Here is a 17,256-nt window from a genome sequence, read left to right on the forward strand (position 1 = left end):
GATCCTTAAAAAAAAAAAATCTCATCAAGTCACTTCTTTATTTAAAAATTGGTCTCTACCCATGGAACTCTGCTCAAAAATATGTGGCAGCCTGGATGGGATGAGAGTTTGGATGAGAATTCACACAAGTGTATGTATGGCTGAGTCTGTTTACTGTCCACCTAAAAGTATTACAACATTGTTAATTGGCTATAGTCCAGTATAAAATAAAAAGTTTAAAAAAAGAAAATGAAGAAAATAAAATAGATAAGCAACAAGGATATATTCTATAGCACAAAGAATTACAGCCATTATCGTGTAATAACTTTTAATGAAGCATAATCTGTAAAAAATACTGAATTACTATGCTATACACCTGAAACTACTATAATTATTCAGTTCAGTTCAGTTCAGTCAATCAGTAGTGTCTGACTCTTTGCGACCCCATGAATCACAGCATGCCAGGCCTCCCTGTCCATCACCAACTCCCGGAGTTCACTCAGACTCACGTCCATTGAGTCAGTCATGCCATTCAGCCATCTCATCCTCCGTTGTCCCCTTCTCCTCCTGCCCCCAATCCCTCCCAGCATCAGAGTCTTTTCCAATGAGTCAACTCTTCGCATGAGGTGGCCGAAGTATTGGAGTTTCAGCTTTAGAATCAGTCCTTCCAGAGAACAGCCAGGACTGATCTCCTTTAGGATGGACTGGTTGGATCTCCTTGCAGTCCAAGGGACTCTCAAGAGTCTTCTCCAACACCACAGTTCAAAAGCATCAATTCTTCGGTGCTCAGCCTTCTTCACAGTCCAATTCTCACATCCATACATGATCACTGGAAAAACCATAGCCTTGACTAGACAGACCTTTGTTGGCAAAGTAATGTCTCTGCTTTTGAATATGCTATCTAGGTTGGTCATAACTTTTCTTCCAAGGAGTAAGCGTCTTTTAATTTCATGGCTGCGGTCACCATCTGCAGTGATTTTGGAGCCCCCAAAAATAAAGTCTGACACTGTTTCCACTGTTTCCCCATCTATTTCCCATGAAGTGATGGGACTAGATGCCATGATCTTCGTTTTCTGAATGTTGAGCTTTAAGCCAACATTTTTACTCTCCTCTTCCACTTTCACCTAGAGGCTTTTGAGTTCCTCTTCACTTTCTGTCATAAAGGTGGTGTCATCTGCATATCTGAGGTTATTGATATTTCTGAGGCCAATGTTGATTCCAGCTTGTGCTTCTTCCAGTCCAGCATTTCTCATGATGCGCTCTGCATAGAAGTTAAATAAGCAGGGTGACAATATACAGCCTTGAGGTACTCCTTTTCATATTTGGAACCAGTCTGTTGTTCCATGTCCAATTCTAACTGTTGCTTCCTGATCTGCATACAAATTTCTCAAGAGGCAGGTGAGGTGGTCTTGTATTCCCATCTCTTTCAGAATTTTCCACAGTTTCTTGTGATCCACACAGTCAAAGGCTTTGGCATAATCAATAAAGCAGAAATAGATGTTTTTCTGGAACTCTCTTGCTTTTTCGATGATCCAGCGGATGTTGGCAATTTGATCTCTGGTTCCTCTGCCTTTTCTAAAACCAGCTTGAACATCTGGAAGTTCACAGGTTCACGTATTGCTGAAGCCTGGCTTTAGAGGAATGCAAATCAAAACTATAATGAGGTATCACCTCACACTTGTCAGAATGGCCATCATTAAAAAGTCTACAAATAACAAATTCTGAAGAGGGTATGGGGAAAAGAGAATTGCCCTACATTGTAGATGGGAACATAAGCTGGTATAACCATAATGAAAAACCATACGAAGTTTTTCTCAAAAAACTAAAAATAGAGCTGCTATAGCATGTATGATTCAGCATTTCCACTCCTGGGTTTATACTCAGACAAAACTATGATTCAAAAAGATGCATGCTCCCTTATGTTCATAGCAGCAGCACTATTTACAATAGCCAAAACATAAACACAACCTCAAAGTCCATGGACAGATGAATGGATAAAGAAGATGCGTTATATAAACTTATATATATTATCATACTAGGTGAAGTAAGGGTGAGATGGTTGGATGGCATCACCAACTCAATTGGCCTAAGTATGTGTGGACTCTGAGAGATAGTGAAGGACAGGGAAGCCTGGCATGCTGAGTTCATGGGGTTGCAAAGAGTCAGACATGACTGAGTAACTAAACAGCAACAAAAGTGAAGTAAATCAGAAAGAGATAAATACCGTATGATACCACTTATATATGAAAAACCCTAACACGTCTGACAAAGCTCATTTGGTTTTGAGCTTCATGTCACCAGCTTCAACTCACACCCCAGTCAATTATCATGTGCTCCCAGCAACACTGTCTGCACTGCATTGCCTTGTATGGACCATGTTCCTTCTCATCGCTCTGAGTCAGCTCTTGCTCATCCGTCTAACCTTGGCTCTATTGGTGACTTTCTTAGGAAAGTCTTCTGTGGCCTCTTTGACAAAGACAACCCTTCCTGTCTAGGCTCTTGGTCAATTGTTGAAGTTGTAATATGGAGGATGTAATCACATTTATTTTGTTTAAATATTTAAGTTATTTAGTTAATGTTGGTCTCCCTAACAAGGTTTTCCTCTCTTGTGTATCTCTAGCACTTGGAATGCTAAATATGGTATTTGTCAGAAAATGAATAAATTGGTTAATGAAAAGTGAAGGCAGGAGAGGACGATACATTGTCTTCTTCCAAAAGTCCTCTTCCATTTTAAGAATAAAACTTTTTACCAACAAAATATTGTCGTAGCAACATGGGTTGGAAACATTGATCCATCTAATTCCTTCATCCATCAACTTTAGACCAATGGCTAGAAATTTTATTTCCTATAAAATGTCCTTCATTTCAGACCCTTTCTCATCTTTTAAATTGTTATCCTTTTTGAGCTTTCTCTAATCAACTCACTTCCAGTTAGTTTCACGTTTCATCAGCAGCTTAACATGCTTCACTGTTTCTACTCTCTAGTAACGAAAATCCACGCCATTGGCATCCATGCCATCAGCATCTGAAACAAATTTTGAGGGGGTATGTGCATACATATAGCTTGTTCACATTTCTGTAGAGCAGAAACTACCACAACATTGTGAAAGAAAGTGAAAGTAAAGTTGCCTAGTCATGTCTGACTCTTTGTGACCCTGTGGACTGTAGCCTACCAGGCTCCTCCATCCATCAGATTCTCCAAGCAAGAGTACTGGAGTGGGTTGCCATTTCCTTCTCCATGGAATCTTTCCGACCCAGGGATTGAACCCAGGTCTGCTGCATTGCAGGCAGAGTCTTTACCCTCTGAGCCACCAGGAAAGTCCATTGTAAAGCAATTATATTCTAATTAAAACACATTGTAAAGCAATTATATTCTAATTTAAAAAAATCTGCACTCAGGAGACCCACCTAGTAGACTCCTTTCCAGTCTTCTTGGCTGGTTACTGCTCTTCTTCCTTATTATGTACTTCTGACAGTCTCCTCTTCTCTGTCTTCTAGTTCTGTGCTTTATATAGCTATAAACATATAATTATTCAGTTATGCCTTTAATTTCCACTTATTTTCCTATCTCTAGACTTACATATTTAACTTCCAACTAGACAGTTCTTCAGTAGCAATTTAACACTTTAATATATTTTCTTACAGATGGCTTGATTTATGTACTGCATTGGAAACAGATACACAAAACTTTATGCAGTCCATCAAGTGCAGAACTTGAACTCTCTGTGGTCCACTTGGAAGGCTGATCCCATTACTCTATTTGCCAAATGACGTCTTCAACTCCTGCCTCTGGCTTCCCTAATCTCTATAAACGGTGACCTTAGAAATATTCATCTATCCAATGATATTGGTGAGTGGATGGGAAAGAACAAAGAATCCAGGGCCTCGGCATACATTGATGAGACTGGGCAAAGGTAATGTAGTTTAGAAGATGAGCATTATCAATATTTGTCTCTTTGGGGATCAGAAAGATTTTGGCAGCAGAAGATATCATTTTGGCTTTAGAGACAGTTCCCAAAGTTACTCAGAAAAAAACCTGGAGGAATTTTCTGTTGAGAAAATTTCCTATAGATAGGTTTGAGGAATGAAATCAACAATTAAACAGAAGTCTAATATTGATTTGGACATGGAATTAGAAAGATGACTTAAAACTCACAATTTTGTCTAGTCACTGCCCTCTCTCCTTATATAAGAATAGTTTGAAAAGACTAACATAGAGCCATATAATGTTATATGTATCCTTTTGTTTTTATTTTTCTTAGAAGTTTTGTCATACAAATTTACTGAAATTTAACAAATTGTTTCATACATCTGTTGATAAAGTCATCTCAGTTGAGACTTGAAACATTAAACAGAGTCAGTGATTCTCTGCTGTACTCTTACCAATTTCTGAATCACTGAATTATGCAATTCAATTAAATAAGTGTTTGACCATCTGTGTTATAGGGTGTCATGCAGCAATAGGTAACCGTTTTCTCTTTTATAATTTACAGCCTCCATGTATGTTTAGTCAGTCAGTTCAGTTTCTCCATCATGTCCAACTCTTTGCAACCCCATGCACTGCAGCACGCCAGGCTTCCCTGTCCATCACCAACTCCCAGGGCTTACTCAAACTCATGTACATCCAGTCGGTGATGCCATCCAACCATTTCATCCTCTGTCATCCCCTTCTCCTCCTGCCTTCAATCTTTCCCACCATCAGGGTCTTTTTCAATGACTTAGTTCTTCAAATCGGGTGGCCAAAGTATTGGAGTTTCAGCTTCAGCATCAGTCCTTCCAATGAATATTCAGGACTGATTTCCTTTAGGATTGACAGGCTTGACCTCCCTGCAGTCACAGGGACCCATAGGGTCTTCTTCAACACCACAGTTTAAAATGATCAATTCTCCAGTGCTCAGCTTTCTTTATAGTCCAACTCTCACATCCATACATGACTACTGGAAAAACCATAGCTCTGACTAGATGAACCTTTGTTGGCAAGTAATGTCTCTGATTTTTAATATGCTTCCTAGGTTGGTAATAGCTTTTCTTCCAAGAAGCAAGTGTCTTTTAATTTCATGGCTGCAGTCACCATTTGCAGTGATTTTGGAGGCCCTCAAAATACAATCTTTTACTGTTTCCATTGTTTCTCCATCTATTTGCCATGAAGCGACGGGACCTGATGCCATGATCTTAGTTATTTGAATGTTGAGTTTTAAGCCAAGTTTCTCAGTCTCCGCTATTACTTTCCTCAAGAGGCTCTTTAGTTCTTCTTTACTTTCTGCTATAAGGGTGGTGTCATATACGCATCTGAGGTTATTGATATTTCTCCCGGAAATCTTGATTCCAGCTTGTGCTTCACCCAGCCCAGCATTTCACATGATGTACTCTGCATATAAGTTGAATAAGCAGGATGACAATATCCATGTATATTGGATTACGTAAAAAATTCTGATCAATAGGAATTCTAGTCTGAGATAGTTCAGGATATAAAATGTCTTCTCCCCATACATTCTATTATAAACAGAACTGGAATTAAGAGACCAAAGAAGATAGAGTAGGAAGATGGAAGAACTATGTGAGCTAGGTTAGAACCAAATTCTTTGCTTTACAAAAGTGGATGTAAACAATTTGGATAGTCTGTTCATCAACTCAAAATATCCTTTTATAACTTTTCAGTCTGTATCTCTATTATTTATATAGTAGTCTTATTTATTTATTTATTGGTTGCATGGCCTGGCTTGTGGGATCTTAGTTCTCCAACCAGGGGTTGAACCTAGGCCCTTGGCAGTGAAAATGCAGAATGCTAACCACTGGACCACAGCGAATCCTGTATCTCTAAATAGTTGGGAGTGCTGGTATCCACTATAGTTTCAGGTCCAGTGACACTTCATGGAACATAGAAAGTGAGGAACATAGTAATTCTTGTCTATTAGCTCCAAAAATACTTCTGCAATGAAAGCTGAGTGCCGAAGAATTGATGCTTTTGAACTGTGGTGTTGGAGAAGACCCTTGAGAGTCCCTAGGAATGCAAGGAGATCCAACCAGTATTTCCTAAAGGAAATCAGTTCTGAATATTCATGGGAAGGGATGATGCTACAGCTGAAAGTCTGATACTTTGGCCACCTGATGCAAAGAACTGACTCACTGGAAAGATCCTGATGTTGGGAAAGACTGACGGCAGGAGAATGGGACGACAGAGGATGAGATGGTTGGATGGCATCACTGAATCCATGTACATGAGTTTGAGCAAGCTTCAGGAGTTGGTGGTGGACAGGGAACCTGGCGTGCTGCAGTCCATGTGGTCGAAAGAGTGGGATATGACTGAATGACTGAACTGAACTGAATTACTATTCGATAGCTTTCACTTAGTATAAATTTGGTGATAGGTAAGGAAAACAAACTTGATGAATTCTTCATATTTCACTGGTATTATATCATATTCTATCACATTACAATCTGTGAAAATGAGTATAGAAATCAAAACAAAATAAATAATAAGGAAGAATTTTGAAGCTCAATTTTCTATGACCAGAAATTGAAGGGAAAATAACATATCAATAAGCAAGAAAGATATTCCTGAGATTTTTTTTTTCATGCTGCCTCCATTTTTAGCAATATTTTTCGGTAATCTTTGACAGCTTGTCCATTTGAATTACAAAGCATCTTTGGAGTCTGAGTTCACAATTTATCTTTGTTAATTAGTACTCAAAGCATTATTTGTTTTAATTACTTACTTGCTTCTTTGCTTGGAGAAAAAGATCATGATATACTCCTTAAAAATTTCCCTTAACTCATATATGAGTTAACATATAGTTGAGTAACCATAGCCCTATACTCAAATTCTTAAAATAAAACAGCATAATAACTTTATTGTTCACTTATAATATGTTAATTTACAGGAAACATGCAGATTAACAAGCCTTAGTATTATCCAACTGTATAATATATGCATATTTGAGGCAAGTTTCTGTATCTGATTTTATTCAAGAACACACAAGAATACATAAACAAATAGTTTTATCAACTTATATCCCCCACACAAATTCAACATTAAGATTCCAAGGGGGGCTTCCCTAATGGCTCAGTGGTATAGAATCTGCCTGCCAATGCAGGAGACACTGGTTTGATCCCTGATCCAGGAAGATCCCACATTCCATGGAGCAATTAAGCCCACTTGCCACAACAGGAGAAGCTACTGCACTGAGACACCTGAGCACCGTGACCTGAGAGAAGCCCCCACTCGCTGAAACCAGAGAAAAGGCTGCCACAGCAATGAAGACTCAGCACAGCCAAAAAAAAAAAAAAAAGATTGTGTGGATAGTGTCCTATTTGTTCAAGTTTCCCTTACATTACCTAGTCACACACTGTTAACACAACTAGACTGGAGTTTCCCATTTATTTTTTCTTTACATAATGCCTTCTGTTTCACAAAGAGTAAACAATTAGAAAAGCAGTCTAATTTCACATCTCAACTTTCTCATAGCCTTTTTACTGATGCCTTCGAAGAGTTCTCTAGATTTCTTAGGGTCAGAGTCTCCTTCTGATCACCCTCCTCAAAGCCCCCTCTACTTCCTTGTTCCTCAAAGTATAGATCAGTGGATTTAGTACAGGAGTGATCACACTGTACATAATAGCAATGATCCATTCCTGGTCCATGGAGCTACCCAAGGCAGGACGATTGTAAGTGAAAACAACAGGAGCATAGAAAAGAACAACTACCATGAAGTGGGAGGCACACGTGGACAGTGCTTTATGGAGCATGCTGCAAGAATGGGTCTTGAAGAAAAGATAGATAATAATATAGAAATAGGAGAGAAGGGTTAGAGAGAATGGGCCCATGGCAATGGTCCCTGTCACAGAATGAAGTAGCCATTCATTGAGGTCAGTGTTTCCACAGGCCAACTCCAGCAATGGCTTAACATCACAGAAGAAGTGATGGATGTGGTTGGAATCACAGAAGTTTAAGCGAGAGGTCATTACTGAGTGCAGTAGGGCGTGGAAAAACCCAATGATCCAGATAGTGACAGCCATCTGGGTACAGACCTGATGATTCATGATAAGAGTGTAAAGAAGTGGTTTGCAGATAGCCACAAAGCGGTCAAAGGCCATCACAGCCAACAACATGGCCTCTGTGCTGCCTAAGAAGTGGAAGAAATGAAGCTGGCTTATGCAGCCCAAGAAAGAAATTGTTTTGTGGATAGACAGGAAGTTCTCCAGCATCTTTGGCAGAGTCACCATGGAATAGCAGATATCTAGACATGACAGGTTTCCCAGGAAAAAATACATAGGAGAATGGAGTCTTGAATCAGAGATGACAACCATCATGATGACTCCATTTCCAGCCACATTGACAATGTAAATTGCAAGGAAAATCACGAAGAGAACAGGCTGCAGTACTTGGACGTCTGTCACTCCTAGGAGGAGAAATTCAGTGACTGAGGTTTGATTCAGCATCACTTGAAAGAAAAGAGAAAATAAGATATGAAATGATATCTCTCATGGGAACAAGAGTCCTACAGCTGAGGATTTCCCATCTAGACAGTAATATTTTGAGGGAGAGCATTGTTTTGGGGCTTACCTAGTGGCTCAGTGGTAACGAAGCAACCTCTAAATGCAAGAGACATGGATTCAACTCCTGGGTCAGGAAGATCCCCTGGAGGAGGAAATGGCAACTCTCTCCAGTATTCTTGCCTGGAAAATTCTGTGAACAGGGGAGTCTAGTGGGCTACTGTCTATGGGGTTGCAAAGAGTTGGACATAACTGAGCACATACACGAAGTTTGGGAAACCCGTGAGTGGAGAAGAAAAAGATTCGATGTGACCTCAATAAAAAAGTGAATTAACTAGGCAACATTTCTAGGGATCCCATGGGACATTCACCTTTATAGCTAGAGAATATTTGGAGTAATTATCTAAGCTTTATTACACCTTTACTGAAGGCTGGCAGCAAGGAATTCAGAGTAGCTTTCCTTAATAACCATGTGTATTTTGTATATTGTTAAACTTTATCACTCCTGCTTAAGATACACATGATATGCCAAATGTTATTTTTGGTTCTCTACCCACAAAACAAAATTGTATCAAAAATTCATTTGGGGGAAAAAAACCTTTTCCTATGGTTTAAAGAAAACAGCAATTAGACTTTCTGTACTAAATAATTTATTTCACTGAATCTTTAGAGATTACTCATTTACTTTGATGAATGTCTAGAGGTATGGCACTAAAATGTAGGCAGTAGAGAGCCTTCATAACCCACCAATACAATGTCCATCATTAAATAGGAAACCAACTCTAAGTTCTTGGTATGTAAATTTAACACTAACAAGAAATCAGAGAATATGGGCAACTTAGAGACTGTTTCATTCTCTTACCTGATTCTGTGTTCAAATGTATAGTTAAGAAAGTTGATCAGGTTTATACTTCTGAAAAATAAACAGTAGAAAACTATGAAAAATAAAGAGTAGAAAAATGTTTGAAGTGATAGTTTATATTGCGATTATAGGATAAGTTCTTCATATTCCAAAACCTCTTCTTTCTGAAATTCTTCCTTTTATTTATGATCCATTGTTCTTTTGATATATAAACTCTGAGAGAGGGTGTCCCCTGGGTTTGAGAGGAGTATTGTAAGAATAAACAAGATACCTTTCTGTAACTGCAACATAAGTGAATTCTCCTTGGGGAATTCTTATCTTGAGTTCCATTTCTTTTTTCATTTTTCCTCTTTTCTTTCCTGTTTCTTTCTTAGTTTCAGAACCACAGTCAGTACAATTCTCAGTGGCCTCAAATTTTCTTAAATTATCTTTCATTTCCTGGGACAGAGGTATGGGTACACTTTTTCATCTTGGGACCTGCCTTGGAAAAAGTATAAAATGGAAGGAAATTGGGCTATGACATTTAAGGCATGAGGATCAGTCATATTTCTTTAATCCATACAGAAAGATGATTATCTTTAAATATGCCCCTCATTTATTACTGTGGCTCTATGGAAAATAGAGGAATAGGGAAAAATAGTAGTGATTTATTTCTTTTCAATCTGACTTTTCACTGTTGGTATTAACACTAAATTATTTCCTTTAATTTTGAAATTCCCAAGCTCACATTTCCCTCTAGGAGAATGAAGCTGGTCTCTCATTGTATATATTTACTTCTTGCTATGCCCTTTTGGTAAAAATATTCTATCTGCCTTATCCAAAGGATATTTGTATGTGTTCTGACATCTATCTAAGCTTTAATTCAATTGCAAATGCCATGTCCTTTGTCCATCTTTCTATTGCAAATCAGTTTTTTTTTTGCTATGCAGAAGTTCACTGTATATTCATCACATTAATAATTTCTTGTTCTAGTATATGCTATGAATATAATACAAGTGAATAGCAATTATTATGTGCTCATTGTGTAAGTGATGTTTCTGAGTCTATGTACTTGCATTTCCATCCTTTCTTCTATATGTTTAAAGTGATGCCAAATGTGCTGGAGGACTTCCTGCAGAAGGCATTCATCTCTATGACTGGTTCCTTGACCCATTTCTTTATCTTTGACTCTCTAGGGTCAACTGGGTTCTCCTGATTGGTGGTCAAGGAATATAATCACTACTGAATAATTGTTAACATCACTGCCACTCACTCCCAGACGGTACTTGGGGCTGGTGGGCATAGCCTGGCTCTTTGGCTTCATGGTAGATGGATTGGTTGTGGCTCTGGTCCAGCAGAGGTCCAGTGGCCCAATCACATTAGCCAATTTTACTGTGACTTCACGCCTTTGTGAAGGCTGGCCTGCTCAGATCCTAGAGTCAGTGGTCCAGGTGACAAAATGCATTCATTCATTGTGTGGTTATCTCACTATTCCTTTTGGACTGATTCTGATATCTTATGTCTGGATTGTAGTGATTGTATTGGCAGTTCTTGCTGTGGTCAGCAAGAGAAAGGCTCACCCACATGGTCCTCCTACCTAGCTATAACGTTCACATGCTGTGAAATTCTCACGGTCTTTTACATTACAGTCTCTGCTGCTCAGTCTCCATTCAAGTTATCACCCTGCTCTATCTGATGGTCACCACCATCTTCAATCCTCTGATCTACCCTCTTGGGAGCAAGTTGGCTCATTAAGCACTGAGGAGGCAGCTCTCATAAGGAAACTGACACATTTGACTTACAAAGGAGGGTGTTGATATTTTCTTTTGGAAGTGCAGATTTCTCCACTGAGAAGTCTTCCAAGAATGTTTGAGAAAGCATATCTTTGTCTATTCTTTTGTTCCCCTCTAATCTTTCTATGGTTCCTCTATAAGTGAGGCAAGTATGGCAATTTTTAAGTGTTAGGTTAAATTTTTTGTTTTAAATTCTATTATTTGTCTATTAAATAGGTCATGAATATTTTATATAAAAAACAAACACAAGTAGTATCACTAAAAGAAACCTAGAAATACTGTTTATTTATAGCACTGTTTTATGACATCAGAATTGCATTCTATGCATATGTATAAATAACAGAAGTTGGATCATTAAGTTTATAATCAGATTTTCCAGTGAAAACTGTTAGGACAATCCTTATTTCTTGGACTATAAATGAAAGGATTGAGAGTGGGGGTGACCAGGTCATACATGACAGCAGCACCCAGCTCCCCAGAGGCATGAGAAGCTGACGGGGACTTCAGGTATGTGGCAAAGACCGAGCTGTAGAAGAGGATGACCATGGAGAGGCGGGAGCTGCATGTGGCCAGGGCTTTCTTTTTCCCGTGCTGATGGGACCCGAGCTACAGCAAGGAAAATATGGGCATAGGAGCTTATGATGCAGGGAAGAGGGCTGATTCCTAAGAGTCCTGTCAAAACCATTATCAGGTCCTCATTGAGGTGGGTATCAGAGCAGGAAAACCTTAAGAGTGGTCTGAAATCACAGAAAAGGTGGGGAATTTCTTGATTACTATAGAATGAGAGCTGGGATAGCAACAGGACATGGACAAGAGAGATAGAGTGGGCCACTCCCCATGACCCACCCACCAGTGGTGCACATCTGCAAGGAATCATTAGGGGTGCATAGTGCAGGGGATGGCGGATGACAGTGTAGCGGTCGATAGCCATGGCAGTCAAAAGCAGTTGCCCATATCAGCAAAAACCATGAAGAAATATAACTGGGCCAGGCACTCAGAGAAGGAGATCAGTCCATTGCTGGTCCACAAAGTCTCCAGCATTTTGGGGGCTGTGGTGGTAGTGAAGCAGAGGTCGACCAGGGAGAGCTGGCTGAGGAAGAAGTACATGGAGGTGTGAAGGTGGATGTCAGCGCCAATAGCCAGCAGCAGTAGCGAGTTTCCTAAGAGACTCAGCAAGTAGAGAGCCAGGAAGAGACCAAAGAGGAGCTTTGGTTTGTCTGGGTCATTGGACAGTCCCGAGAGGACAAAGTCAGGGTTCTTGCTGCAGTTCATTTCAGGTCTTGATGGGTTATAAGAAAAGTATCAGCATGAAGAGGATTCACTACAGTTAGCTACTGAAGTGTATTATAGCTAACCTCGATGGTTCTCTTTTCAGTTGGTTTCCTTATACCACAAATATGAGGAATGAAGAAAAGAAACTCAATTAGCAATGAGAGGGATAGAATTTGCACTTTCTGAAGGATGATCTAAGTGAGGAGGCACAAAGATGAGGGAATGAAGGGAACACCAGGAGCTTCCTGGAGTTTTTTAAGGGTGAAAGAGTTCTCTTAGTCTTCATATTATTGGATGGCATAAGGACTTGTTTATGAATCAGTTTTTATTACAAGAACATGAGCCTACTAAGGCAAAGCCTGCATCTCGGTACTTAGCTTAGTGCTTGGCACATCATAGGAGCTTGGTGAACGCTCCTACCCATCTACACAGTCACTACTCTAGTTTAAGTTATTGTTAATGACTAGAGTCCTGCTAACTTCTGAGCTGCTTGAATAGTCCCACTCTTGCCTCATTCAATATATTCTCCACACTGCCACCAGAGTGATCTTTTCAAAAAAGAAACTCTGATCACGTCTGTTATTTGCTTAAAAACAGATGTCCAGAGAACCACTGGGCTTGTGAAGGAACAAAAATCCCCAGCTATCTAACAAAGCTCAATCTGTCTTGACCTCGTGATGTCTCAGCAGCTTCATCTTACACTACAGTCCCCTCATTCTCTGCTTGCTAGCCACTCTGGCTGCCTTGCATTTCTTCTTGTGCACTATTTCCCTTTGCTTCATTCTGAGTCAACTCCTGTTCATCCTTTCACAGTCTCAGATCAATTAGTGACTTTCTTAGGAAAGTTTTCCCTTGCCTCTTTGATTAAGTCAAACCTACTTTTCATATGCTACCACGCGTAGCACCTTCATAGAATTGCTATAGGTGTCATACGGACAATGTTGTTCATATTTATTTTGTTAAAATATTTATTTAAGATATTTAGTTAGTGTTCAGAGAAGGCCTGGCACCCCACTCCAGTACTCTTGCCTGGAAAATCCCATGGACGGAGGAGCCTGGTAGGCTGCCGTCCATGGGGTCGCGAAGAGTCGGACACGACTAAGCAACTTCACTTTCACTTTCACTTTCATGCATTAGAGAAGGAAATGGCAACCCACTCCAGTGTTCTTGCCTGAAGAATCTCAGGGACGGGGGCGCCTGGTGGGCTGCCGTCTATGGGGTCACACAGAGTCGGACACGACTGAAGCGACTTAGCAGCTTAGCAGCAGTTAGTGTTGGACTCCCTCACGGGGCCATAAAGTGCATTAAGGCAAATAACGTGTCTGGTTTTCTTCTCCCTTGTGTCCCCAGTGTAGGCATCCATAAAGTATATTTGCACAAGATGAATAATAAATAAATTAATTGATAGTGAGGACAGGAGAGGATCATGAGCTTTCCTCCCAAGTGCTGAAATGTTCTTCCTTCCATTTCAACATTTTATGAATAAAAGATTTTTCCTCCAAATATTCTCTTAGTAAGACTGGAATCACTGATTCATCTTCTTACTTCATCCCTAAAATCTATATTAGTAGTATAACACTTCTTTTAAACTACAAAATGATCCTCATTTTTGTCTTTTTCTCAACTTTTTACAGTTACCATCTTTGTACTTTCAACAACTAGCTCCCAGTTACTTAATCAGTGGCTTTACCAGCTTTATTGATTCCAGAAAACATACAGCTTTATGGTTTTGGCCTGACGCTCCCTTGCTCAAATATCTCTAATGTCTTATTTTCTAATGCATCACTTCCCAGGTGGTACTAATGGTAAAGAACCCACCTGCCAATGCAGGAGACATAAGAGATGCTGGTTCCATTGCTGGGTTGGAAAGATCCCTGGAGAAGGAAATAGCAACTCACTCTGATATTCTTGCCTGGAAAATTCCATGGATAGAGGAGCCTGGAAGGCCATACAGTCCATGGGGTCACAAAGAGTAGGACAAGACTGAGCAAATGAGCATGCACACAAAATGCATCACTTCTACCTATCTGTGTCTAGTTATTGATAATTTCTATCCTTGTACCCACTTTCCAATAAACACGATTTTCTACTTTTTATCACTATTTAGTCTCCTTTCTCCTTGAGCTGATCATGTCATAACTCCACGAATATTCTCACTTATGCTTTCACACACTGATATATACACAGGATAATCTAGTCCTTGCTGCTGCTGCTGCTAAGTTGCTTCAGTCGTGTCCAACTCTGTGCAACCACACAGATGGCAGCCCACCAGGCTCCACCATCCCTGGGATTCTCCAGGCAAGAACACTGGAGTGGGTTGCCATTTCCTTCTCCAATGCATGAAAATGAAAAGGGAAAGTAAAGTCGCTCAGTCATATCCGACTCTTCTCGACCCCATGGACTGCAGCCTACCAGGCTCCTCCGTCCATGGGATTTTCCAGGCAAGAGTACTGGAGTGGGGTGCCATTGCCTTCTCCAACCTAGTTCTTAATTGAATATTATCTTAAGATGTTTTCTAATGTTTATGACATACAGATTTTCTTGTATCAATTATATTATAAATACACTGAGAGTAGAATCTTATATTTTTTAAAAATTTCTTTAAACCAAGAGTCTAGAAGTTGAGTGTGTGTTCTCTCTGACCATACCTCTCACATTTTTACATCCTTTCCCAGGTTGAATCTTCCTGATACTTTTGCTTGAATACCTTTCTGCTTTTATATCCACCTCCTGATAATTCACCTGAAAAATAATCATTCGTGTTGGATCTCAGATAGACCAGGAGTGGTTGAAAACTGAGGTTATCAGAATCATATTTCAGCATGGAAAATATACGAGATCCTAACTATCTAAAATTGTGAAGTCCTAACTGTCTAAAATCTCAGCCTCAGATGGACAATACCCTCATATCCTACTGTTTCCCCTCAGCCTTCCTCAGCTACTCCTCCACTTCTCCACTCTTAATGACAGATGCTTCAAAAAGCTACTTGTCTCCATCACACATTGTCCATTACTCTCCAGATTTGTTATTTTACCTTCCATGCTTTTTATGAATCGTCTTCAGTCAAGCTGTTCACCTGAAACTATCACAAACATTGTTAATTGGCTATGCCCTAAAACAAAATTAAAAGTTAACAAATTATCTGTTTATAGATATTTGAAGTCTGAAACTAGAAATAAAAGAAGAGGTCCAAAAATGAATAATAAGAAAGAGGAGAAGCCAGACATGGAGACTAAGGAGCCATCATTGAGATCACCAGCAAAAAAGAGTATTTGAAGTAAGAGAAGTTAGCTGGGATAAGTCTTGTTGAGACATCAAGTAACTTAAGGACTGAAAATTGAACTTTGACATGGATGAGAGTGATTTCATTGGTATGTTAAGAGCAATAGCCTGACTGAAGAGGGTCATACATGTACATGTATCCATTCTCCCCCAAACTTCTCTCCCATCTAGGCTGCGACATAATATTGAGCAGAGTTCTATGTGTTATACAGTAGGTCCTTGTCAACTATCCATTTTAAATACAGCAGTGTGTACATGTCCATCCCAAACTCTAACTATCCCTCCCCTCCAGCAACCGTAAGTTTGTTCTCTAAGTTTGTGAGCCTATTTCTGTCATAATTAGATAACTTTTAAATTATATCTTCTAATACATCTTCTTTTCTAAACTCTGCTAAGTCACTTCAGTCATGTCTGACTCTGTGCGACCCCATAGACGGAAGCCCACCAGGCTCCCCCATCCCTGGGATTCTCCAGGCAAGAACACTGGAGTGGGTTGCCATTTCCTTCTCCATTTCTAAACTCTAGACTTGCATATTTAACTTCCTATTAGATATGTCCTTATGAATGTCTGTTAGAAGTTTTACTGTCTAAGAAATTTCTTATAGCTCAACTGATTTACATATGGATTTAGAAACAGATACAGATGTAGACTTCAAGCACAGAACTTTCATCCACTATGTTCCACTCTGAAGTCTGAGCCTGTTTCTCTATTTGTCAAATGCTACCTTCCACACTTACCTACTGGCATTCATAATCTTCAACCCATGAGTTGATCTATGTATTCTATCATTTGATATATGTATTCTATCCAGTGCTTTTATTAAGCAAGTGGTATAGTCCAGAGATCCCAGAATCCTTGGCCTACATTGGTGAGGTGATGTTCATAGCTAGCAAAGATGTAGCTCAGGAGCTGAGTATTAACAGTATTCATGTCTCTTGGGATTGGAAAGGGTTGGTTAGCACTAGGAATCTTTCTTGTCCTTGGAGACTATTCCCAGAGTTACTCATTAATGGCAAATCTTGAGGAATTTTCCGTAGGAAAAGTTGGCTATAAGTGGTGCTGAGGAATAAAGTCAATAATTAACAGAGGTCTGTTATTAAGAATAACTTGGAAGTAAAATCAGAAAGATTATCTAAAACTCAAAATTTCTCTCTGGTTACTGCTCTGCTTCCTTAAGTCAGATTATTTTGAAGAGGTGAACACATGACCATAACATTTCATAACCCTTTATATATATATATATATTAAAAATAACAATCCTTTTTCTGTCTTTTGTATAAATAGATTGAGAGACTGAAATATTAAGACTGTGCATATGTCATCTACCTTTGGATATCTGACAAGCATCTCAATTTTAATTCTATCTAAATGAGAATGCCCCAACCTCTTAACTTTTCCTTGTTTCTAGTCTGATATTTACCATTTTAATAACAAGGTTTGTGGTATATCATTTCTTGAGTTCATAAAGGAATCACATTCAGCCATTAAAGACTATCATTATGGAGTTATAAACAAGTAGAAGTTCATTTTTCTCTAATGTAAATTAAGTCCAGGTAGGTAGTCTGGTGAGGATGTGGTGGGTCATTATAGAGTAAAA

At 39.3% G+C, this 17,256-nt stretch overlaps 1 protein-coding gene and 1 pseudogene across 1 annotated transcript; both read right to left on the reverse strand.

Annotated features, from left to right (window-relative positions):
• Positions 1 to 7,488: 7,488 nt before the first annotated feature.
• LOC139178898 (olfactory receptor 12D1-like) lies at positions 7,489 to 8,415 on the reverse strand. The gene has a single exon (XM_070777704.1). The coding sequence runs from the start codon at positions 8,413 to 8,415 to the stop codon at positions 7,489 to 7,491; it is 927 nt and encodes a 308-aa protein (XP_070633805.1).
• Positions 8,416 to 11,469: 3,054 nt separating this feature from the next.
• On the reverse strand, positions 11,470 to 12,375 carry LOC139178839 (olfactory receptor 1M1-like; annotated as a pseudogene).
• Between the last annotated feature and the right edge of the window lie 4,881 nt (positions 12,376 to 17,256).

The sequence above is a fragment of the Bos indicus genome, chromosome 23 (assembly GCF_029378745.1).
Source record: "Bos indicus isolate NIAB-ARS_2022 breed Sahiwal x Tharparkar chromosome 23, NIAB-ARS_B.indTharparkar_mat_pri_1.0, whole genome shotgun sequence".
Lineage (NCBI taxonomy): Eukaryota > Metazoa > Chordata > Mammalia > Artiodactyla > Bovidae > Bos > Bos indicus.

What these genes read in the sequence shown, in the direction of transcription:
- LOC139178898 (XM_070777704.1), bottom strand. Translation starts at nt 8,415, where the DNA reads ATGCTGAATCAAACCTCAGTCACTGAATTTCTCCTCCTAGGAGTGACA.